Source organism: Oncorhynchus nerka, linkage group LG9a, assembly GCF_034236695.1.
Source record: "Oncorhynchus nerka isolate Pitt River linkage group LG9a, Oner_Uvic_2.0, whole genome shotgun sequence".
NCBI classification, from domain to species: Eukaryota; Metazoa; Chordata; class Actinopteri; order Salmoniformes; family Salmonidae; genus Oncorhynchus; species Oncorhynchus nerka.
In genome coordinates, this window is record NC_088404.1 from 44,353,596 (window position 1) to 44,376,846 (window position 23,251).

Genomic DNA, 23,251 nt, shown 5'->3' on the forward strand with positions numbered 1-23,251 from the left:
TTGTGCAGGTCAGTTTCCTTTTGAGTCTCCCCTTTGGTCAAGTGTGGCGTCTACGTGATGCGATACTATTTTCACCCTGAGTTTGCCGTGGCGCTGTGAGGATTTGAGGAACAGTTCTACCGTAGAGGATGCATCTCTTGCTGTTTATGTCTCTCTCTCTCTTAGCTTGTTATCTAGTTATCTATCTAATGCTAACAACATGAAGCAGTGTTGAGAAAACACGATTCATGTTCAGAACAAATGTTCCAAGCTTGCCACATAATCGCATTTTATTGACTGCCCCAAGACTGTAACTAACAAACGTTATTCCCGCATTTGATAATCTGATCGTTTTTGTAGCTAGATAGCATAACGTTACTGGCTTGACAAATTCACAGCAAGCAACAGGTGAGTAACGTTGTTGTTGTTAGACTCCAAATGAAATAATGTTTAGCTTCCCGAAAACAAGCGAGCAAGTTCTGACTGTTTAGTTAACGTTAGTTTGTATGTAACGTTTCGCCCAACGGGTAGGATTAAATGCAAAGAAATAGAATGAATTGAACGGGTTTACCCATTCAAATAAATAATTCGTCCGTTCTAGTCATTTATAACTATGCATTTCAAAACGTTTTTAATCAAACACGAGATGTTTTAGGGTTGGTTATAGTGAAACACGTAAATTCGGGTCATTATTTTGACAGTTCGTTTTGGGAAAGTTATATATTTTGTTATTTCAGGAGTAAACCTAGCTCTTTCTACCCCTAGTGGTTCAACTCTACCATTGAAATCGTGATGTAGAGGCATCTCAAGGTCGGGGTTCGAAGACAGACTTCAGGTTGGAAAGTCGAGTTGGATCAAAACGATTTTCCCACTCGGAGTTCGTTTTTGGGCTAGTGAATGACTAGCTACAGATTGTACGCTAGATAATGTGATATAACCAAATACTGGGTGGCAGGTAGCCTAGCGTGTTAGAATGTTGGGCCAGTAACCAAAAGGTTCCTAGTTTGAATCTCCTCACTGACAATGTGATACATTTGTCGATGTGTCAATTCCCTACACCCTAATTGCTACCCTGGCTGTGACCCCACTCCAAGGGTGTCTCAAGGAGAGTTGGGATATGCAAAAACACATTTCCAATTCACACGTGTATAATACACACTTGTACATGTGTAGTTGGATAAATATAAGCACCCACCAAATTATTATTATAAATAAACGGCCGCTATAGCTTAAAAAAAACAGCGATAACTCAAAGATATTAAATCTATGTTTTGTACCGTGCAAGGAGGATCATCGCCATCTTAGCTGCTGCACATCTAGAGCATTTGCCAGCATCTTTGCAGGAACTAGGGTGTAGTCGTTTCTATGCGTCACAGCCATGTGTAGAAGTAGATGTCTGCTCGTCACAATGCGACCAAAATAAATATCTACACACATACAAGAGACATATCTCACCCAATAAAAAACCTGGATTTAATATCTTTCTGAATTGTCTATGTTTTTTGTAGAACCACCTGCAATTGGAAACGGACATTTCTAAGATACTTCATTCTCGATTCGGTGAAAAAAGTATCGCTAAGAACAGGTTAGTTATAAAATTCTATGGCGGTGGTTTGTATGGGGCTTTCCTGTAACAGCCAATAATGGACACCACAAATATTTGGTTATATCACATTATCAGGCATACAATCTGTAACTAGTGAACAACATTACACCTGGGGTGCGTTCAGTATGACAGAACGATATTCAAAGTTTAATTAAACAGAAACAGTTCTATACAGAAGGACCAGGAGTTTAGCAATTTCAAATGACCACATCTTGCCACATCCACCAAATGGGAGCAAATGTACTTCAAAGGCTGTTAAAAAACGGTGCATGCTGTTTGGGGGAAATGTGTCATTCAGTACTACAAACTGTCACGAAACGTAGCGTTAAATCGAACTAAGGGCAGCCCAGGGGTGTATTCATTAGTCGGACACTATTGCAAAACATTTTGCACCAAAACAAGATGATTTGCAATGGAAACCTATTATATTCTAGAAATGACCTGTGTGATATGACAATGCTGATAAGCTGTTGCACTTTCAAATGAATTGTGTATTGATTTAATTGTTTTGTATTACCTCTTTAACTAGTTGCCATACAGAGAGATTTGTGATGTAGCTACCAGTTGGTGGGAGTTGGCAACAATCAAACAATGGAAGATGATTCCCCGACTCTGAAACCCAGGCGCATTCAGAACCAGAATGTGGTCCATCGACTGGAGCGGCGGCGGATCTTCTCTGGCCGGGCTGCAGCCCACTGGTACCGCGGGCGCTGCTTCCACCAGAACCTTTTCCCAAACTTCACTGTGGTAAATGTAGAGAAGCCTCCTTGCTTCCTACGCAAGTTCTCCCCAGATGGACGCTGCTTCATAGCCTTCTCCTCTGACCAGACCTCCCTGGAGATCTATGAGTACCAGGGCTGCCATGCAGCGGAGGATCTGCTGCTGGGGCAGGATGGGGAGACCCTGGCCAACGGCAATGACCAGCGCTCCCTCAACATCCGCGGCCGCCTCTTTGAGCGCTTCTTTTCCCTCCTGCACGTCACTAACGTGGCCTCCAATGGAGAGCACCTGAACCGAGAGTGCAGCCTATTCACTGATGACTGTCGCTATGTGATCGTGGGCTCAGCGGTCTATGTGCCCGAGGAGCCCTCTCCACACTTCTTTGAGGTGTACCGCAACAACGAGTCTGTGACTCCCAACCCCCGCTCTCCTCTGGAGGACTACTCACTGCACGTCATTGACCTGCACACTGGCCGGCTTTGTGACACCAGGTCCTTTAAGTGTGACAAGATCATCCTCTCGCACAACCAGGGACTCTACCTCTACCGTAACATACTGGCTGTTCTTTCTGTTCAGCAGCAGACAATCCATGTCTTTCAGGTGTATAATCTCAGCCTGCCTCATCCTCTGTACCCTATGCTTACCTGGTAGTGAGATTACAACGTTAAACCATCTTGATTGAATGTTTTTCTGAAATTAAATGAATGTTTTTATAGTTCTGATGTCATCCTGTAGGTGACATCAGAGGGGTTGTTTCTGGACGTGCGGACCATCGGTCGTTTCTGCTACGAGGACGACCTCCTGACTCTGTCTGCGGTGTACACTGAGGCCCGGGCCGAGGGCCAGCCAGGCTTCTCCCGCCTCTACAAGGAGAAGACCATCAACTCCCTGAAGCACAGACTACTGGTCTACCTGTGGAGACGGGCTGAGAAGGACGGCAGCGCCACCGCCAAGCGACGCTTCTTCCAGTTCTTTGACCAGCTGAGACAGCTGAGGATGTGGAAGATGCAGCTGCTGGATGAGCACCACCTCTTCATTAAATACACCAGCGAGGATGTGGTCACCCTGCGAGTCACTGACCCCTCCCAGGTACACATTTAACATTTAACATTTACATTTAAGTCATTTAGCAGACGCTCTTATCCAGAGCGACTTACAAATTGGTGCGTTCACCTTATGACATCCAGTGGAACTGCCACTTTACAATAGTGCATCTAAATCTTTTAAGGGGGGGGGGGGGTGGGAAGGATTACTTTATTCTATCCTAAGTATTCCTTAAAGAGGTGGGGTTTCAGGTGTCTCCGGAAGGTGGTGATTGACTCCGCTGTCCTGGCGTCGTGAGGGAGTTTGTTCCACCATTGGGGGCCAGAGCAGCGAACAGTTTTGACTGGGCTGAGCAGGAACTGTACTTCCTCAGTGGTAGGGAGGCGAGCAGGCCAGAGGTGGATGAACGCAGTGCCCTTGTTTGGGTGTAGGGCCTGATCAGAGCCTGGAGGTACTGAGGTGCCGTTCCCCTCACAGCTCCGTAGGCAAGCACCATGGTCTTGTAGCGGATGCGAGCTTCAACTGGAAGCCAGTGGAGAGAGCGGAGGAGCGGGGTGACGTGAGAGAACTTGGGAAGGTTGAACACCAGACGGGCTGCGGCGTTCTGGATGAGCTGTAGGGGTTTAATGGCACAGGCAGGGAGCCCAGCCAACAGCGAGTTGCAGTAATCCAGACGGGAGATGACAAGTGCCTGCATTGTTTGCTGTTTGGGGTTTTAGGCTGGGTTTCTGTACAGCACTTTGAGATATCAGCTGATGTACGAAGGGCTATATAAATAAATTTGATTTGATTTGATTTGATTAGGACCTGCGCCGCTTCCTGTGTGAGGCAGGGTCGTACTCTGCGGATGTTGTAGAGCATGAACCTACAGGAACGGGCCACCGCCTTGATGTTATTTGAGAACGACAGGGTGTTGTCCAGGATCACGCCAAGGTTCTTAGCGCTCTGGGAGGAGGACACAATGGAGTTGTCAACCGTGATTGCGAGATCATGGAACGGGCAGTCCTTCCCCGGGAGGAAGAGCAGCTCCGTCTTGCCGAGGTTCAGCTTGAGGTGATGATCCGTCATCCACACTGATATGTCTGCCAGACATGCAGAGATGCGATTCGCCACCTGGTCGTCAGAAGGGGGAAAGGAGAAGATTAATTGTGTGTCGTCTGCATAGCAATGATAGGAGAGACCATGTGAGGTTATGACAGAGCCAAGTGACTTGGTGTATAGCGAGAATAGGAGAGGGCCTAGAACAGAGCCCTGGGGGACCTAATTAAGGATCTCTAGTGGTAATTTGCAACCAAATTATTTTTGGCAGGGGATAACAGGGCTAGGCAGGGGATAAGAGCTAGCCAGGGGATGACAGAGCTAGGCAGGGGATAACAGAGCTAGGCAGGGGGGCCTGTCCCACCTGTATAATGGTCCAATTTGTAAGTCGCTCTGGATAAGAGCGTCTGCTAAATGACTTAAATGTAATGTAAATGTAAATGTAGTGCTTTTACACTGTTTCCTCTATCTGGAAATCTACTGTCTGCAATTGATTGAATTAGTTCTTCTATATCCTACATAAGGGGACTGTTGATTAGTAACGAAATCAAATGTTATTTTTATTTTACCTTTATTTAACTAGGCAAGTCAGTTAAGAACAAATTCTTGTTTTCAATGACGGCCTAGGAACAGTGGGTTAACTGCCTGTTCGGGGGCAGAACGACAGATTTGTACCTTACATTTACATTTACATTTAAGTCATTTAGCAGACGCTCTTATCCAGAGCGACTTACAAATTGGTGCGTTCACCTTAAGACATCCAGTGGAACAGCCACTTTACAATAGTGCATCTAAATCTTTTAAGGGGGTGAGAAGGATTACTTTATCCTATCCTAGGTATTCCTGAAAGAGGTGGGGTTTCAGGTGTCTCCGGAAGGTGGTGATTGACTCCGCTGTCCTGGCGTCATGAGGGAGTTTGTTCCACCATTGGGGGGCCAGAGCAGCGAACAGTTTTGACTGGGCTGCGCGGGAACTGTACTTCCTCAGTGGTCGGGAGGCGAGCAGGCCAGAGGTGGATGAACGCAGTGCCCTTGTTTGGGTTGTCAGCTCGGGGGTTTGAACTTGCAACTGGAAGGTTGCAAATGTTATTTGTCACATGCCTAATACAACTGGTTTAGACTTTACTGTGAAAGGCTTGCTTACGAGTCCAAAAACGAACACAAGAAGAGTAAAACGTATATACAGGAAGTACCAGTACCATATTAATAAGCAGAAGTACAAGGTATTTGAGGTAGATATGTACATGAAGGCAGGGTAAAGTGACTAGGCATCAGGATAGATGAGTAAAATAAAGAACAGCAGAGCAGCAGCAAATTATGAGTGTAAAAGTGTGTGTGATGTGTGTGTTGTCGGTATGCGTTTGTGTTATGTAAATGTAGTGTGTGAATGAGTGTGTTCATGGTGTGTGTATATATAGTCAAGTGAGTGTGTGTATATAGTATAGTGAGTGTGTATATAGTGTGTATATATAGTCTAGTGAGTGTGTATATATAGTGGGGCAGAAAAGTATTTAGTCAGCCACCAATTGTGCAAGTTCTCCCACTTAAAAAGAGGAGAGGCCTGTAATTTTCATCATAGGTACACTTCAACTATGACAGACAAAATGTGAAAAAAATCCAGAAAATCACATTGTAGGATTTTTAATGAATTTATTTGCAAATTATTGTTGAAAATAAGTATTTGGTCAATAACAAAAGTTTATCTCAATACTTTGTTATATAGCCTTTGTATAGAAGTTACAGGTCTGTGAGAGCCAGAAATCTTGCTTGTTTGTAGGTGACCAAATACTTATTTTCCTGTGTTTCAAGTCAAAATAAAACGGTTGGAGACTCAAAAACCACCGCATCACCCAAGCGTTCTTCTCTTTAGCCCTATGCATCCAGGTGAGTGGGGCATGGTCACTGATGAGGGTGAAGTGGCGCCCCAGCAGGTAGTATTTCAGGCTTTCTAGAGCCTACTTTACTGCCAGCGCCTCTTTCTCAACGAATGCGTAGTTGGTTTCCCAAGGTTCCAGCTTCCTGCTTAAAAACAGGATGGGGTGTTCCACCCCTTCAACCTCTTGGGATAGCACTGCTCCCACGCCGACCTCTGAGGCATCCGTCTGAACTACAAACTCTTTCTCAAAGTCTGGTACCACCAGCACTGGATTACAGCAGAGAGTCTCCTGTAATGTCATAAATGCTTTGGGGGCCCTTTCATCCCATTTGACCATGTTTGGCCCTCTGGCTCTAGTCATGTCGGTGAGTGGGGCGGCCACTGTGGCATAAATTGGGATGAACTTCCAATAGTAACCGGTCAGCCCTAGGAAGGCTCGAACCTGCTTCTTATTTACTGGTTTCGGCCATTCTCTAATTGCCTCCACCTTTTTACGTTGGGATTTGATTAACCCTCTTCCCACAGTGTATCCCAGATACTCTGATACCCCACATAACACTTGGCAGGGTTCGCCATAAGCCCTGCCTTTCTAAGGGCATCTAACACCGACTGTACCCGGGGTAAGTGTTATTCCCAATCTGGGCTGTAGATCCCCACGTCATCTAAATAAGCTGTGGCGTATGCTTGGTGCGGTTTTAGGACCTTGTTCATGAGCCGTTGAAAGGTGGCTGGGGCCCCGTGTAAGCCGAATGGCATGATGGTGTATTGAAACAAACCGTTAGGGGTTGCAAAGGCTGTCTTTTCTTTGGCCCTGGGGGTCAGAGGAATTTGCCAGTACCCTTTTTTCAGGTCCAGGGTCGTAATGTACCGAGTTTTACCAATTTTCTCCAGTAGTTCACCTACTCGGGGCATGGGGTAGGCATCAAACTTGGAGATTTCATTTACCTTCCAAAAGTCGTTACAGAACCGCAAAGACCCATCGGGCTTGAAGACCATCACAATTGGGCTAGACCTCTCACTATGTGACTCCTCGATCACTCCAGCTGTCAACATTTTCTCTGTCTCTGCTCTAATCGTGGCCTGTCGAGCCTCGGGTACCCGATATGGCCTCATGCTCACTTTTCTCCCTGGTAGGGAAACAATATCATGAGCCGTAACCTCAGTTCGGCCGGGTACCTCTGAAAACACATCTCTGTTTTCTCGATCAGGGTCTTTACTTCCTGTACTTGTGCTGGGGACAGTAGGTGAAATATTTACTTCGGCTGTCTCCTGAGTGTGTGTGGGGTATGTGACCATTAGTGTTTCTCTCTCCATGCTTTTAACAGGTTTATGTGATCGATCTGTTCCTGGGGCCGTCGACCTGGCTGTCGGATCCGATAATTAACGTCTCCTATTCTCTCCAGTACTTCATATGGTCCTTTCCATGTGGCTAGTAGTTTGCACTCTACCGTGGGGATCAGCACTAACACCTTATCTCCCGGTTAAAATTCCCTCAGGGTAGCCTGCCGGTTATAATTGTGCCGCTGGTGCTCTTGTGCTTGGCTCATGTGCTCTCGGACGATGGGCATGACTGTGGCTATCCTGTCTTGCATTGCCGTGACGTGCTCTATGACACTAGTATACTGGTGAATTGGTGCTCCCAGGTTTCCCAGGTGATGTCTAAGATTCCCCGGGGGTGTCTCCCATATACCAGCTCAAAGGGAGAAAACCCCAGCGAGGCTTGAGGAACCTCTATAATGGCAAACATCAGATACGGCAACATGCAAATCAGTTTTTCCCATCCTTATCGATTACCTTCCTGAGCATTGACTTCAGGGTCCTGTTGAATCTCCGAACCAGCCCGTCCGTCTGAGGATGGTAAACCGATGTCCTCAACTGTTTCACCTGCCACAATTTACAAAGGTCCGCCATAAGGCGGGACATAAAGGGGGTCCCCTGGTCAGTAAGGATCTCCTTTGGAACCCCTACCCTGGTGAACAAGAGCACTAATTCCATGGCAATATTTTTGGAAGCCATCGTCCGAAGGGGAATGGCTTCTGGGTAGCGAGTGGCATAATCTACAATGACCAGAATGTATTGGTGCCCTCTGGCAGATTTGGGTAGTGGGCCCACTATATCCATTGCTATCCTCTCAAATGGCGTTTTGATTATGGGGAGTGGCATTAACAGGCTTCTAACAGCTGGTCGGGGAGCTGTTAACTGACACTCCGGGCACTCACCACAATGCCGAGCCACTTCAGCCTGAATTCCTGGCCAGTAAAACCTCCTTACAATCCGGTCTCTGGTTTTATCGATACCAAGATGTCCACCCAGAATGTGCCCGTGTGCTAGATCCAGTACTGTCCTCCGGTACCGGGTGGGGACCAACAACTGTTCAACCACATCAACCCCTATTTTTGATACTCTGTACACCAAACCCTTATTCATAATGAAGTGGGGAAAACTATTAGGCATCATCCCATCATTTATGGGAGTACCATCTACGACCTGCACTTCTGCTCTGGCTTGCTGCAGGGTTGGATCCTGGTTTTGGTCTGTCCCGAAATTAGTCATGGACCCTGCCAGGTCTGCTGGCTCTAGATTGTCGTCCTCTGGATTCAGATCGACCCCAGCCCCACTAGTACCGGGCTGTTCGTTATCAACGAGGTTTGCCACTTCATCCTCATCCTCCCCTACTAGCACCTGTGAGGTTGGCCCCTGGGAGACCTCTTTTCTTGGCTTTGGTTGAAGACCCCATGCTTCTTCCTGCTTGGTGAGGGTTTTGGCTTCTCAAATATGCCATTATTTTGGCCTAACTTCGCAAAGTTAGGAAAGTATCTACCCAATATTACATCCTATGGCATCTTTGGGACCAGGCCGACCTCATAATCCGGCAGACCGTCCTCTGTTTGTATGCTCACTAAGGCTGTGGGGTACAGACGCGTATCCCCATGAATGCATGTAACACTGATATCCTGACTTGCATCCAGTTTATAAGTTGGCACTAGGTTTGCAACGACCAGGGTTAGCATACTGTATCCGCTACGGAGCCGCAGTCAAACGACCACCCCTCATCACTGTCATCAATGTCAAACGCTCCCTAAAACACTTCTGTGATCAGGCCTTTCTAATCGACCTGGCCCGGGTATCCTGGAAGGACATTGACCTCATCCCGTCAGTTGAGGATGCCTGGTCATTCTTTAAAAGTAACTTCCTCACCATTTTAGATAAGCATGCTCCGTTCAAAAAAATTCAGAACTAAGAACAGATATAGCCCTTGGTTCACTCCAGACCTGACTGCCCTCGACCAGCGCAAAAACATCCTGTGGCGGACTGCAATAGCATTGAATAGTCCCCGCGATATGCAACTGTTCAGGGAAGTCAGGAACCAATACACGCAGTCAGTAAGGAAAGCTAAGGCCAGCTTCTTCAGGCAGAAATTTGCATCCTGTAGCTCCAACTCCCAAAAGTTCTGGGACACTGTGAAGTCCATGGAGAACAAGAGCACCTCCTCCCAGCTGCCCACTGCACTGAGGCTAGGTAACACGGTCACCACCGATAAATCCATGATTATCGAAAACTTCAACAAGCATTTCTCAACGGCTGGTCATGCCTTCCGCCTGGCTACTCCAACCTCGGCCAACAGCTCCACCCCCCCGCAGCTACTCGCCCAAGCCTCCCCAGGTTCTCCTTTACCCAAATCCATATAGCAGATGTTCTGAAAGAGCTGCAAAACCTGGACCCGTACAAATCAGCTGGGCTTGACAATCTGGACCCTCTATTTCTGAAACTATCCGCCGCCATTGTCGCAACCCCTATTACCAGCCTGTTCAACCTCTCTTTCATATCGTCTGAGATCCCCAAGGATTGGAAAGCTGCCGCAGTCATCCCCCTCTTCAAAGGGGGAGACACCCTGGACCCAAACTGTTACAGACCTATATCCATCCTGCCCTGCCTATCTAAGGTCTTCGAAAGCCAAGTCAACAAACAGGTCACTGACCATCTCGAATCCCACCGTACCTTCTCCGCTGTGCAATCTGGTTTCCGAGTCGGTCACGGGTGCACCTCAGCCACGCTCAAGGTACTAAACGATATCATAACCGCCATCGATAAAAGACAGTACTGTGCAGCCGTCTTCATCGACCTTGCCAAGGCTTTCGACTCTGTCAATCACCATATTCTTATCGGCAGACTCAGTAGCCTTGGTTTTTCTGATGACTGTCTTGCCTGGTTCACCAACTACTTTGCAGACAGAGTTCAGTGTGTCAAATCGGAGGGCATGCTGTCCGGTCCTCTGGGGGTGCCACAGGGTTCAATTCTCGGGCCGACTCTTTTCTCTGTATATATCAATGATGTTGCTCATGCTGCGGGCGATTCCCTTCCCTGATCCACCTCTACGCAGACGACACCATTCTATATACTTCCGGCCCGTCCTTGGACACTGTGCTATCTAACCTCCAAACGAGCTTCAATGCCATACAACACTCCTTCCGTGGCCTCCAACTGCTCTTAAACGCTAGTAAAACCAAATGCATGCTTTTCAACCGTTCGCTGCCTGCACCCGCACGCCTGACTAGCATCACCACCCTGGATGGTTCCGACCTTGAATATGTGGACATCTATAAGTACCTAGGTGTCTGGCTAGACTGTAAACTCTCCTTCCAGACTCATATCAAACATCTCCAATCGAAAATCAAATCTAGAGTCGGCTTTCTATTCTGCAACAAAGCCTCGTTCACTCACGCCGCCAAACTTACCCTAGTAAAACTGACTATCCTACCGATCTTCGACTTCGGCGATGTCATCTACAAAATTGCGTCCAACACTCTACTCAGCAAACTGGATGCAATTTATCACAGTGCCATCCGTTTTGTCACTAAATCACCTTATACCACCCACCACTGCGACCTGTATGCTCTAGTCGGCTGGCCCTCGCTACATATTCGTCGCCAGACCCACTGGCTCCAGGTCATCTACAAGTCCATGCTATGTAAAGCTCCGCCTTATCTCAGTTCACTGGTCACGATGGCAACACCCACCCGTAGCACGCGCTCCAGCAGGTGTATCTCACTGATCATCCCTAAAGCCAACACCTCATTTGGCCGCCTTTTGTTCCAGTTATCTTCTGCCTGTGACTGGAAAGAATTGCAAAAATCGCTGAAGTTTTAGACTTATCTCCCTCACCAACTTCAAACATCTGCTATCTGAGCAGCTAACCGATCACTGCAGCTGTACATAGTCTATCGGTAAATAGCCCACCCATTTTTACCTACCTCATCCCCATACTGTTTTTATTTATTTACTTCTCTGCTCTTTTGCACACCAATATCTCTACCTGTACATGACCATCTGATCATTTATCACTCCAGTGTTAATCTGCAAAATTGTAATTATTTGCCTACCTCCTCATGCCTTTTGCACACAATGTATATAGACTCTCTTTTTTTCTACTGTGTTATTGACTTGTTAATTGTTTACTCCATGTGTAACTCTGTGTTGTCTGTTCACACTGTTATGCTTTATCTTGGCCAGGTCGCAGTTGCAAATGAGAACTTGTTCTCAACTAGCCTACCTGGTTAAATAAAGGTGAAAAACCCCCAATAATAATACTGCCGGAATCCAGCAGTGCTTCAACCTCTTTCCCTTCAACCTTTACCCTGCACATATGTTTGTTTCTTGATCTTTCAAGTACAGTGGTTACAACAGGACATGCATACCATATATCATCTTCTTTTTCACAGAGGTTACATTGCATTGGCTCTTCTTTAATAGGGCAGTAGGCTGCAATATGTCCTGGTCGATTACAATTGTAACAGATAATAGGGGTTCGGGGGGGGAGACCCCCTCGACCCCCGGTCCCGGTTTCCGTTTTTTTCCTTAGTGTCTCGGGCCGATTCTGATTCTTTCCTCATGGCCCCACGCTGCTCTCTTCCCCCTCCACCTGTTGGGACAGTCTTACCCTGTCCGCTGGTTCGCCCAGGCCTGGGGAATGGGAATCTTTCCTCCTGTGCCTGCTCAGCTGTTCATGCCGTACAATACCGTTCAACCAGGCCCACGAGATGGTCGGCAGAAAGTACCTCGTTCTGGCCAACCCCTCGTCGCAGTTCTTGGGGTAGACCTCGCTGAAACGGACCACGAGGGGAAGCGGTGTGCCCTTACGGTATCGGTCACTCCCAGTCTAGTCAGAATCTCTCCCTTTAGTTTATCGTAATCCTGTGCATCTTTCAACTCCAGGTCGAAATACTCTTTTTGAGCGTCCCCTGCCAGGTATGGTGCCAGAAGCCCTGCCCATTCTTCTTTCGGCCATTTCTCCCTCTCTGCCGTCCTTTCGAAGGTGGTAAGATATGCTTCCACATCATCCTGTGCTGTCATTTTTTAAAGAAAATTATTGGCCCGCCTCTGGGTATTTGCAGCTGGTTATTGAGCCCCAATTTGGCCCATTAGCCCCTTTAGGCCTTCTCTTGCTCTTCTCTGAGCAGCTGGTTGGTGCGGTGCTGGACCTGTAACGTGTCCTGGTACATTCGCATTATATCCTGATGAGCTATTTTTTTTAGCTCTAGTTGCCTCTTGTTGGATGGCCTCTGCTTGTAACAGGGCCTGTATGGCTCCTTTATCTGTGGGTCGGCTCCACCTTCTGAGGGTTCCCCTTGCTTCTGGGACTTGTAGTTTTGGCAGTCGGCCATTTTGTGATCTGTAGTTCTGATCGGGGTGGCCATTTTAGTGATCGGGCAGAGCCTGTTTATTAGTTCTGCTCTCACATATCTGCCATTTATCACTCGACCCCCTTCTTTGCCACAGCTAGCTAGCAACTTACCTTGGCTTACTGCATTCGCGTAACAGGCAGTCTCCTTGTGGAGTGCAACGAGAGAGGAAGGTCGTTATTGCGTTGGACTAGTTAACTGTAAAGTTGCAAGATTGGATCCCCTGAGCCGACAAGGTCAAAATCCTTCGTTCTGCCCCTGAACGAGGCAGTTAACCCACCCTTCCTAGGATGTCATTGAAAATAAGAATGTGTTCTTAACTGACTTGCCTAGTTAAATAAAGGTATAAAAAAAAGATATTTAAAAAATTTGGCAAATCGGCGCCCAAAAATACCAATTTCCGATTGTTATGAAAACTTGAAATCGGCCATTCCGATTAATCGGTCGACCCCTAATATATAGTGTGTATATATAGTCTAGTGAGTGTGTAAATATAGTCTAGTGAGTGTGTGTGTGTGTGTGTCTATATAGTCTAGTGAGTGTGTATATATACACTGCTCAAAAAAATAAAGGGAACACTTAAACAACACAATGTAACTCCAAGTCAATCACACTTCTGTGAAATCAAACTGTCCACTTAGGAAGCAACACTGATTGACAATAAATTTCACATGCTGCTGTGCAAATGGAATAGACAACAGGTGGAAATTATAGGCAATTAGCAAGACACCCCCAATAAAGGAATGGTTCTGCAGGTGGTGACCACAGACCACTTCTCAGTTCCTATGCTTCCTGGCTGATGTTTTGGTCACTTTTGAATGCTGGCGGTGCTTTCACTCTAGTGGTAGCATGAGACGGAGTCTACAACCCACACAAGTGGCTCAGGTAGTGCAGCTCATCCAGGATGGCACATCAATGCGAGCTGTGGCAAGAAGGTTTGCTGTGTCTGTCAGCGTAGTGTCCAGAGCATGGAGGCGCTACCAGGAGACAGGCCAGTACATCAGGAGACGTGGAGAAGGCCGTAGGAGGGCAACAACCCAGCAGCAGGACCGCTACCTCCGCCTTTGTGCAAGGAGGAGCAGGAGGAGCACTGCCAGAGCCCTGCAAAATGACCTCCAGCAGGCCACAAATGTGCGTGTGTCTTCTCATACGGTCAGAAACAGACTCCATGAGGGTGGTATGAGGGCCCAACGTCCCCAGGTGGGGGTTGTGCTTACAGCCCAACACCGTGCAGGACGTTTGGCATTTGCCAGAGAACACCAAGATTGGCAAATTTGCCACTGGCTCCCTGTGCTCTTCACAGATGAAAGCAGGTTCACACTGAGCACATGTGACAGTCTGGAGACTCTGTGGAGAACGTTTTGCTGTCTGCAACATCCTCCAGCATGACCGGTTTGGCGGTGGGTCAGTCATGGTGTGGATGGGGCCATGTATCGCAAGATCTTGGCCAACAACCTCCTTCCCTCAGTAAGAACATTGAAGATGGGTCGTAGCTGGGTCTTCCAGCATGACAACGACCCGAAACACACAGCCAGGGCAACTAAGGACTGGCTCCGTAAGAAGCATCTCAAGGTCCTGGAGTGGCCTAGCCAGTCTCCAGACCTGAACCTAATAGAAAATCTTTGGAGGGAGCTGAAAGTCCGTATTGCCCAGCGACAGCCCCGAAACCTGAAGGATCTGGAGAAGGTCTGTATGAAGGAGTGGGCCAAAATCCCTGCTGCAGTGTGTGCAAACCTGGTCAAGAACTACAGGAAACGTATGATCTCTGTAATTGCAAACACAGGTTTCTGTACCAAATATTAAGTTCTGCATTTCTGATGTATCAAATACTTACAGTATGTCATGCAATAAAATGCAAATGATTTACTTAAAAATCATATAATGTGATTTTTGGACTTTTGTTTTAGATTCCATCTCTCACAGTTGAAGTGTACCTATGATAAAAATTACAGACCTCTACATGCTTTGTAAGTAGGAAAACCTGCAAAATCGGCAGTGTATCAAATACTTGTCCTCCCCACTGTATATAGTTTAGTGAGTGTGTGTGTATATATAGTGTGTATATATAGTCTAGTGCGTGTGTATATATAGTCTAGTGAGTGTGTATATATAGTCTAGTGAGTGTGTATATATAGTCTAGTGAGTGTGTATATATAGTCTAGTGAGTGTGTTTTTATAGTCTAGTGAGTGTGTATATATAGTCTAGTGAGTGTGTTTTTATAGTCTAGTGAGTGTGTATATATAGTCTAGTGAGTGTGTTTTATAGTCTAGTGAGTGTGTATATATAGTCTAGTGAGTGTGTATATATAGTCTAGTGAGTGTGTATAAATAGTCTAGTGAGTGTGTATAAATAGTCTAGTGAGTGTGTATATATAGTCTAGTGAGTGTGTTTTTATAGTCTAGTGAGTGTGTTTTTAGTCTAGTGAGTGTGTATATATATAGTCTAGTGAGTGTGTTTTTATAGTCTAGTGAGTGTGTATAAATAGTCTAGTGAGTGTGTATATATAGTCTAGTGAGTGTGTATATATAGTCTAGTGAGTGTGTATATATAGTCTAGTGAGTGTGTATATATAGTCTAGTGAGTGTGTTTTTATAGTCTAGTGAGTGTGTTTTTAGTCTAGTGAGTGTGTATATATATAGTCTAGTGAGTGTGTGTAAATAGTCTAGTGAGTGTGTTTTTATAGTCTAGTGAGTGTGTTTTTATAGTCTAGTGAGTGTGTTTTTAGTCTAGTGAGTGTGTATATATATATAGTCTAGTGAGTGTGTTTTTATAGTCTAGTGAGTGTGTATATATAGTCTAGTGAGTGTGTTTTTATAGTCTAGTGAGTGTGTTTTTATAGTCTAGTGAGTGTGTTTTTATAGTCTAGTGAGTGTGTTTTTATAGTCTAGTGAGTGTGTTTTTATAGTCTAGTGAGTGTGTTTTTATAGTCTAGTGAGTGTGTTTTTATAGTCTAGTGAGTGTGCGTAGGGTCAGTGCAAGATAGTCAGTGCAGATAGTTCAGGTACCATTAATTGATTATTTAGCCACCTGGCTGTTGTAGGCAGAACACGTTGGAATAGGATTCTATTGCATTGACACACACTACTCAGACCTATATGCAAATAGACCATTGCCATATATGGATCTGTGCCATTTACTTTGATCTGGACTGTCTTTACAACTGTGGTCGTGAGTAGATGCTCTTGTTTTGAGATCAAAGCGACAGCTGCATGTAGCCACGTGTGCACATTTTGTTCATATCCTTTGCTAGTTAGTGAGTTATTAGCTCAGTTATAGATAATTTGTTGTCAGCAATAGGAGAGTGATTGCTTCCTACAAGAGCACGAAATGTGTGTACATTTCTAGACATCTTTGAAAAGTGAGTCAGGTAAAGAGCTCTTTTTATGTGTTAAGGGGGCAGTGTTGTATTTTGAGACAGGCTTGAATAAACTAAGTAGCCAATAGGCAGAGGGGAGCATAATGTGTCTGATTCTCTGTAATAATGGTATGGGAATAATAATACATTTTATTTTGTAAAGTGGTTTCTTGCATCAAACAACACCATTTTCAGTCACCTCCTTGTCTAAAGGACAAGTGGATAAGCAGGTTAATGTCAAGCCCTGCATGTTTTTTTCACAAGTCTCATGGAATGTAGTCCTATTCATTGATAGAACAGCTATTTCCATGTTAAAATGTAATGGGATACATTTTCTCCATTGTTTTTGATGGTAGGCCACTATGGTAGGCCTACATGATGATCAAATTGCCACAGTAGCCTACTTGGCCACTTATAAAACTGTAATTTAAAGCGGGTACAGCCTGTGTTCACAGTAAAACTGTAACTTAAAGCGGGTACAGCCTGTGTTCACAGTAAAACTGTAACTTAAAGCGGGTACGGGAATTCATGCAACATATCTTGACATGCCTTTGACATCGGGGCGGCAGGGTAGGTTAGAGTGTTGGACTAGTAACTGAAAGGTTGCAAGTTCAAATCCCCGAGCTGACAAGGTATAAATCTGTCGTTCTGCCCCTGAACAGGCAGTTAACCCACTGTTCCTAGGCCGTCATTGAAAATAAGAATTTGTTCTTAACTGACTTGCTTAGTTAAATAAAGGTTTAAAATAAATGCCAATTTGACCACATCAGTGCATTTGTTAGGATAATCCATATAAAGTATAGGTCATTTGTTAGGATAATCCATATAAAGTATAGGTCATTTGTTAGGATAATCCATATAAAGTATAGGTCATTTGTTAGGATAATCCATATAAAGTATAGGTCATTTGTTAGGATAATCCATATAAAGTATAGGTCATTTGTTAGGATAATCCATATAAAGTATAGGTCATTTGTTAGGATAATCCATATAAAGTATAGGTCATTTGTAAATTAGAGGTACTGTAGGACTACGTGTGAAAGTGAAACCATTGTTGGTATACTATAAAATACTGAGATAAGCCACAACTGAGCAAGCCACAACTGAGCTAGCCAAATAAAACCTTTTTGATTGTACTCAATCTCTGACACTAGCACCTCCTATTTCAGTCTGTATTTAATGGTACGGGTTAAAGGGATGATTTGACCATATATACACTGAACAAAAATATAAAGGCAACATGTAAAGTGTTGCATGAGCTGAAATAAAAGATCCCAGAAATGTTACATACGTGCAAAAAGCTTACTTCTCTCAAATGTTCTGCACAAATTTGTTTACATCTCTGTTAGTAATCCGTCCACCTGACAGGTGTGGCATAACAATAAGCTGATTAAACAGCATGATCATGACACAGGTGCACCTTGTGCTGGGGACAATAAAAGGCCACTTTAAAATGTGCAGTTTTGCTCATCACCCTGATAGCTGATGAGACTGAGGAGTATTTCTGTCTGTAATAAAGCCCTTTTGTGGGGAAAAACTCATTCTGATTGGCTGGGCCGGGCTCCCCCGTGGCTGGGCCAGGCTCCCAAGTGGGTTGGCCTATGCCCTGGGACCTTATTAATCAATATTGTGTAGAAGCTATTCTAAGACTTCACATGACTGGATAGGGTTGCAGCTGTGGGTGGGCATAGGCCAACCACAGCTGCAACCCTATCCAGTCATGTGAAGTCTTAGAATAGCTTCTACACAATATTGATTAATAAGGTCCCAGGATCCAGTTGCAGAGGGAGTGGTTCAGTCCCAGAGCTTGGATGGGACTATGGTGTTGAATGCTGAGCTGTAGTCTATGAACAGCATTCTCACATACCGTAATTTCCGGACTATAAGCCGCTACTTTATTCCCACGCTTTGAACCTTGCGGTTTATACAATGACGCGGCTAATTTATGGATTTTTCCCGCTTTCACAAGATTCATTCCGCCAAAAAACTGAGCACCGTCACATAATGTGACGTATATCGAGCGCGATCAAACTTCCCATCATTCTGATTACGGTAGTAATTTTGTCACCCTCATCATGGCAAAGACACGGAGAAATGCATATGATGCAGCTTTCAAGTTGAAGGCGATCGATCTGGCTGTTGGAAAAGGAAATAGAGCTGCTGCACGGGAGCTTGGCCTTAATGAGTCGATGATAAGACGTTGGAAAGCAGCGTGAGGAACTGACTCAGTGCAAAAAGACAACAACAGCTTTCAGAGGGAAAAAAAGCAGATGGCCCAAAGTATTTGCAGCCACTCGACATCAGTGTAAATCGTGCATTTAAGGTGGCGCTCCTTGTTCAGTGGGAGGCTTGGATGACAAGTGGGGAGAAATCCTTCACTAAACCGGGCCGCATGCGAAGAGCAACTTATGGTCAAGTCTGCCAGTGGGTCCTGACAGCGTGGAGCATTGTCAAAAAATCCACTATCATCAACGGGTTTTGAAAGGCTGGACTGCTGCGTGTGGAAGGGGCAGCATGAGCTCAGCAGGGTATTTGCCTCCGGATGAAAGTGACCAGAGCGACAATGAAAACGATCCAACATCGGATGAAGCAATTCTGAGGCTATTCAACTCCGACACCGAAGGAGATGGCTTCAGTGGTTTCAGTGCACAGGAGGAGGAAGATAGTGACCAATGACTTTCTTGGTAGGCCACTGTTTAATTTTTGTTACAAGCCGTGTTTCGTTTAAAGGCTGTGTAAAGTTCATTTGTTTCAATGTACCGGTAGGCACCTGCGGCTTATAGACATGTGCGGCTTATTTATGTACAAAATACATATTTTTTAATAATTCAATGGGTGCGGTTTATATTCAGGTGCGCTTAATAGTCCAGCAATTACGGTAGTTATTTCCCCTCTTGTCCAGGTGGGAGAGGGGCAGTTTGAAGTGCAATTGAGATTGCATCATCTGTGGGTCTGTTGGGGCGGTATGCAAATTGGAGTGGTTCTAGGGTGTCTGGGATGATGGTGTTGATGTGTGTCATGACCAGCTTTTCAAAGCAATTCATAATCACAGATGTGAGTACTACAGGGCGATGGTCATTTAGGAAGGTTACCTTGGAGTACTTGGGGAACTGGGACAATGGTGGTCAGTTTGAAACATGTTGGGATTGCAGACTGGGACAAGGAGAGATTGAAAATGTCTCTGAAGGCACTTGCCGGCTGGTCTGCGCATGCTTTGTGAACGCACCCTGGTATTCCGTCTGTGATTGTTAATCTATTTAAGCGTTTTGCTCACATTAGCCATGGAGAGCTGGTTGACATAGTTATCCGGACAAACCTGGGCTTGCACGCAAGGCAATGTTATATTCCTCGAAGCGAGCATAAAAGGCATTTGGCTCGTTTGGGAGTTCTGCATCGCTGGGCAACTCATGGCTGGGTATCCCTTTGTAATCCTCTATCTGCAAGCCCTGCCACATACGACGAGCGTCTGAGCCGGGTTAATAGGATTCCACCTTCCTCCTATACTGTAGGTCGGGGCTCATGCTCAGTCTCTATTGCGTAGAAAACGTATTCTGATTTGAAATATTGATTCTGTCTCCAAGTGCAGCTATATTTCAAATATGATTTCTTGCTAATGCAAAAGTGCATATCCTTTTAATTCCTAACTTCATATCTGCCTGCTCTTCTCTCAGCCCTCATTCTTTGTGGTGTACAACATGGTGTCGACAGAGGTGTTGGCGGTCTTTGAGAACACTTCTGACAAACTTCTGGAGCTGTTTGAGAACTTCTGTGACCTGTTTCGGAACGCTTCGCTCCACAGCGAAGCTGTTCAGTTCCCCTGCTCAGCCTCCAGCAACAACTTTGCACGGCAGGTTCAGAGAAGGTATTGTTGGTCGAGGAGGGAGGCTTACCAGAGGGCTAACATGAAAATAACTCCATACTGTGTGGCACAATCCAAAGGCTAGTAAATTGAACCGATTTAGAGGAATTAGCATCTAAAAGTATTCCTTCGAATTGTTCTGCTAAGTGACTATGAAATTACACCTTTTTTTGTTCCATTGACAATGTGAATTCCTACTGTTTATCCCTCCTGGTCAGGTTCAAAGACACCATAGTTAATGCAAAGTATGGCGGTCACACTGAGGCGGTGAGGAGGCTGCTGGGACAGCTGCCCATTAGTGCTCAGTCCTACAGCAGCAGCCCCTACCTGGATCTTTCCCTGTTCAGCTACGACGACAAGTGGGTATCTGTGATGGAGCGGCCCAAAACATGTGGAGACCACCCCATCCGGTAACATTGGCAAGATAATGCTGATTTCTAAAATGTGTTTGTCTGTCAAATAAACATTTGTGTGTTGTGCCCTGGTAGATAATACATTTAATCAATCAATTCTACCCTAAAACGGTCAATTAATAGAACCGGTGTTTATTTGCTTGTGTGTGTGTTGAAGATATCAGTCATTCAGAGCGAGATAGAGCTCCTCTTGGATTCCACCGGAGCAGACTGGCAAAATGAGTGAATGCATAATTCCACTTTTTTGACCAGGCGTGTATTAAAGACGAGCATTCATTGTTATTATTAGCTAAACTGTGAAACGATGCCCAGACATTATAAGAGGCCGGGCACTTAATGTTTAATGGAAGTTTTATGGTAAACTCTCTTGTTATTGGAAGTATTACATTTGTTTGGAAATGTAAATTACAATAACTCATACATTATATGACAACTTTTGGTATACCTGTGTGTTCTTAGATACAGCCTCTTTTTTTTATACTGCGAGATTCTGGCAATTAAACCCTTCTACTTATACAGAGTTGGATGAACTCGTGGATACCCTTTTTGTCTCTGCGTGCAGTATGAAGAAAGTTGGGTAGTTTCGCTAGCCAATGCTAACTAGCAAAATATCTAAGAACTAAGATATCTTGCTTGTTAAAGAAAAGAAACGAATCCACTGTGTTGACTGCATTTTTGGGATTCTCCAATGCATAATCTAGCATACCTGTAGACTTTGTCATTGCGCTAATGCTAGTTAGCATTGGCTCGCAAGACTATCTCTAACTTAATTTAGACTGCACGCAGAGACAACATGGTTTCCACTATTTCATCTGACTGGGTAAGTATAGAAATCTCATTGTATCCCTTGCATTTGAAAAAGCTTAGACTGTGTTTTTCTTATTAACTCTGTAGATTTTATGCTCGGGACTCTGGATTGCTGAAGTTCAAGATCCAGGCAGGCCTGCTGGGCCGGCCCATTAACCATGCCGTCCGGCGGCTGGTGGCCTTCACATTCCACCCCTTTGAGCCGTTCGCCATCTCAGTACAGAGGACCAACGCTGAGTATGTGGTGAATTTCCATATGCGGCACGTCTGTGTATGAGAAGAAAGCAGTGGACTAGACCTGGAGAACTGTGTAGAGCAAACAGCGGCCATTCTGCCTTTTCCTCTCCCCCTAGTGTGAGGAACAAAATAAGACTGGACTGTGGGAGGATCCAGTTGAAGTTGAAATGGGGAGCTTGGGATGGGGGGGGGGAGGTGGATTCCTTTCAAGACCAAATATGTTTTGGCTTGCTCTCAAAATCTGCTTTTCCATATCACCACATACCTTTGTTTTTGGTCAAATGTTATTCTTAGACATGTATTTTTATTGTGTTTTATTTCAAAAAGTGATTTAATCATTGATTGTGATTCTTTAAGGTTATTATGAATATTTTGCTACAGTAAAAGCTATTTTTCATAATATGCTTTGCGGAGTGGACCTAGTTTTTAGCCTGATTGCCCCCTTGTAGCTCAGGGGCCTCATTTATATAACCGTTCTACACTAAATATCTGTGTGCAGCATTTCTGAAAAGATTGCGCACATACAAAAATATATGTATGTTTCCAGTTAGCTTTGGGACACAACATTGTGAGACAGTCTTTATATTGGTTGCACTCCCTGAGATGTGCATCGTTCTAGGGGGTGGTGACGGAAAATAACCCTAACACAATTTAGCTGGCTTCACCAAAACATTACGTTTCCTGTAAAGAAAACCATATGTATAGTCTCTAGAAACTCTACTTACCAGAAGTAAAGTGAAATGTGTCACTCGCTATCAAATAAACATCTGAATCCAACTTTTGTTCATAAACATCTGAATCCAACTTTTGTTCAAACCACACCATATTCCTGCTGTGTAAACAGTGTTAGATTTTGTGGTAGGAAGTCTCGCATGAAGGTCTAATGGCAGCCCGCTGTCTAATTTCGCAGGAATATGGTGTGGTTTGGACAAAATTTGTATTCTGACGTTTATTTGACACAATTCACTTTACGTCTGGTAAGTAAAGTTCCTGGAGCTGGGTTCTCCAACCTATTCTAACATGAGAGCTACTTAAAAAAATGAACTTATTTTTTTTTTTAACATGTCATGAGTTACTCTTTTTTTTTTATAGCATTCAAATAAGCACATTCTTCTCCTCCCCCTGCAACTCTTCCCAGGTCCTTAGTGTACAACATTTACATTACATTTAAGTCATTTAGCAGACGCTCTTATCCAGAGCGACTTACAAATTGGTGCATTCACCTTATGACCTCCAGTGGAACAGTAGTGCATCTAAATCTTTTCAGGGGGAGGGGGGGTGAGAGGGATTACTTTATCCTATCCTAGGTATTCCTTAAAGAGGTGGGGTTTCAGGTGTCTCCGGAAGGTGGTGATTGACTCCGCTGTCCTGGCGTCGTGAGGGAGTTTGTTCCACCATTGGGGGGCCAGAGCAGCGAACAGTTTTGACTGGGCTGAGCGGGAACTGTACTTCCTCAGTGGTAGGGAGGCGAGCAGGCCAGAGGTGGATGAACGCAGTGCCCTTGTTTGGGTGTAGGGCCTGATCAGAGCCTGGAGGTACTGAGGTGCCGTTCCCCTCACAGCTCCGTAGGCAAGCACCATGGTCTTGTAGCGGATGCGAGCTTCAACTGGAAGCCAGTGGAGGGAGCGGAGGAGCGG

The 23,251-nt window shown here is 45.1% G+C and overlaps 1 protein-coding gene across 4 annotated transcripts; it reads left to right on the forward strand.

Annotated features, from left to right (window-relative positions):
* The first annotated feature begins 123 nt into the window (after positions 1 to 123).
* Positions 124 to 22,018, forward strand: det1 (DET1 partner of COP1 E3 ubiquitin ligase). Of its 4 annotated transcripts, XM_065022636.1 has the most exons (7): positions 124 to 387; positions 745 to 1,564; positions 2,115 to 2,905; positions 3,041 to 3,394; positions 19,970 to 20,160; positions 20,376 to 20,567; positions 21,465 to 22,018. In XM_065022636.1, the coding sequence occupies exons 3-7, from the start codon at positions 2,177 to 2,179 to the stop codon at positions 21,652 to 21,654; spliced, it is 1,656 nt and encodes a 551-aa protein (XP_064878708.1). In that variant the 5' UTR covers positions 124 to 387; positions 745 to 1,564; positions 2,115 to 2,176; the 3' UTR covers positions 21,655 to 22,018. The 4 variants fall into 4 exon arrangements, with proteins under 4 accessions (XP_064878708.1, XP_064878707.1, XP_029524162.1 ...); XM_065022635.1 differs by having other exon boundaries at positions 745 to 2,905; XM_029668302.2 differs by having other exon boundaries at positions 1,488 to 2,905.
* The last annotated feature ends 1,233 nt before the right edge of the window (positions 22,019 to 23,251 follow it).

What these genes read in the sequence shown, in the direction of transcription:
- det1 (XM_065022635.1), top strand. Translation starts at nt 2,177, where the DNA reads ATGGAAGATGATTCCCCGACTCTGAAACCCAGGCGCATTCAGAACCAG. An exon ending in GAGTCACTGACCCCTCCCAG is followed by an intron (nt 3,395 to 19,969) that starts GTACACATTTAA and finishes CTCTTCTCTCAG; the next exon opens with CCCTCATTCTTTGTGGTGTA. An exon ending in GCACGGCAGGTTCAGAGAAG is followed by an intron (nt 20,161 to 20,375) that starts GTATTGTTGGTC and finishes CCTCCTGGTCAG; the next exon opens with GTTCAAAGACACCATAGTTA.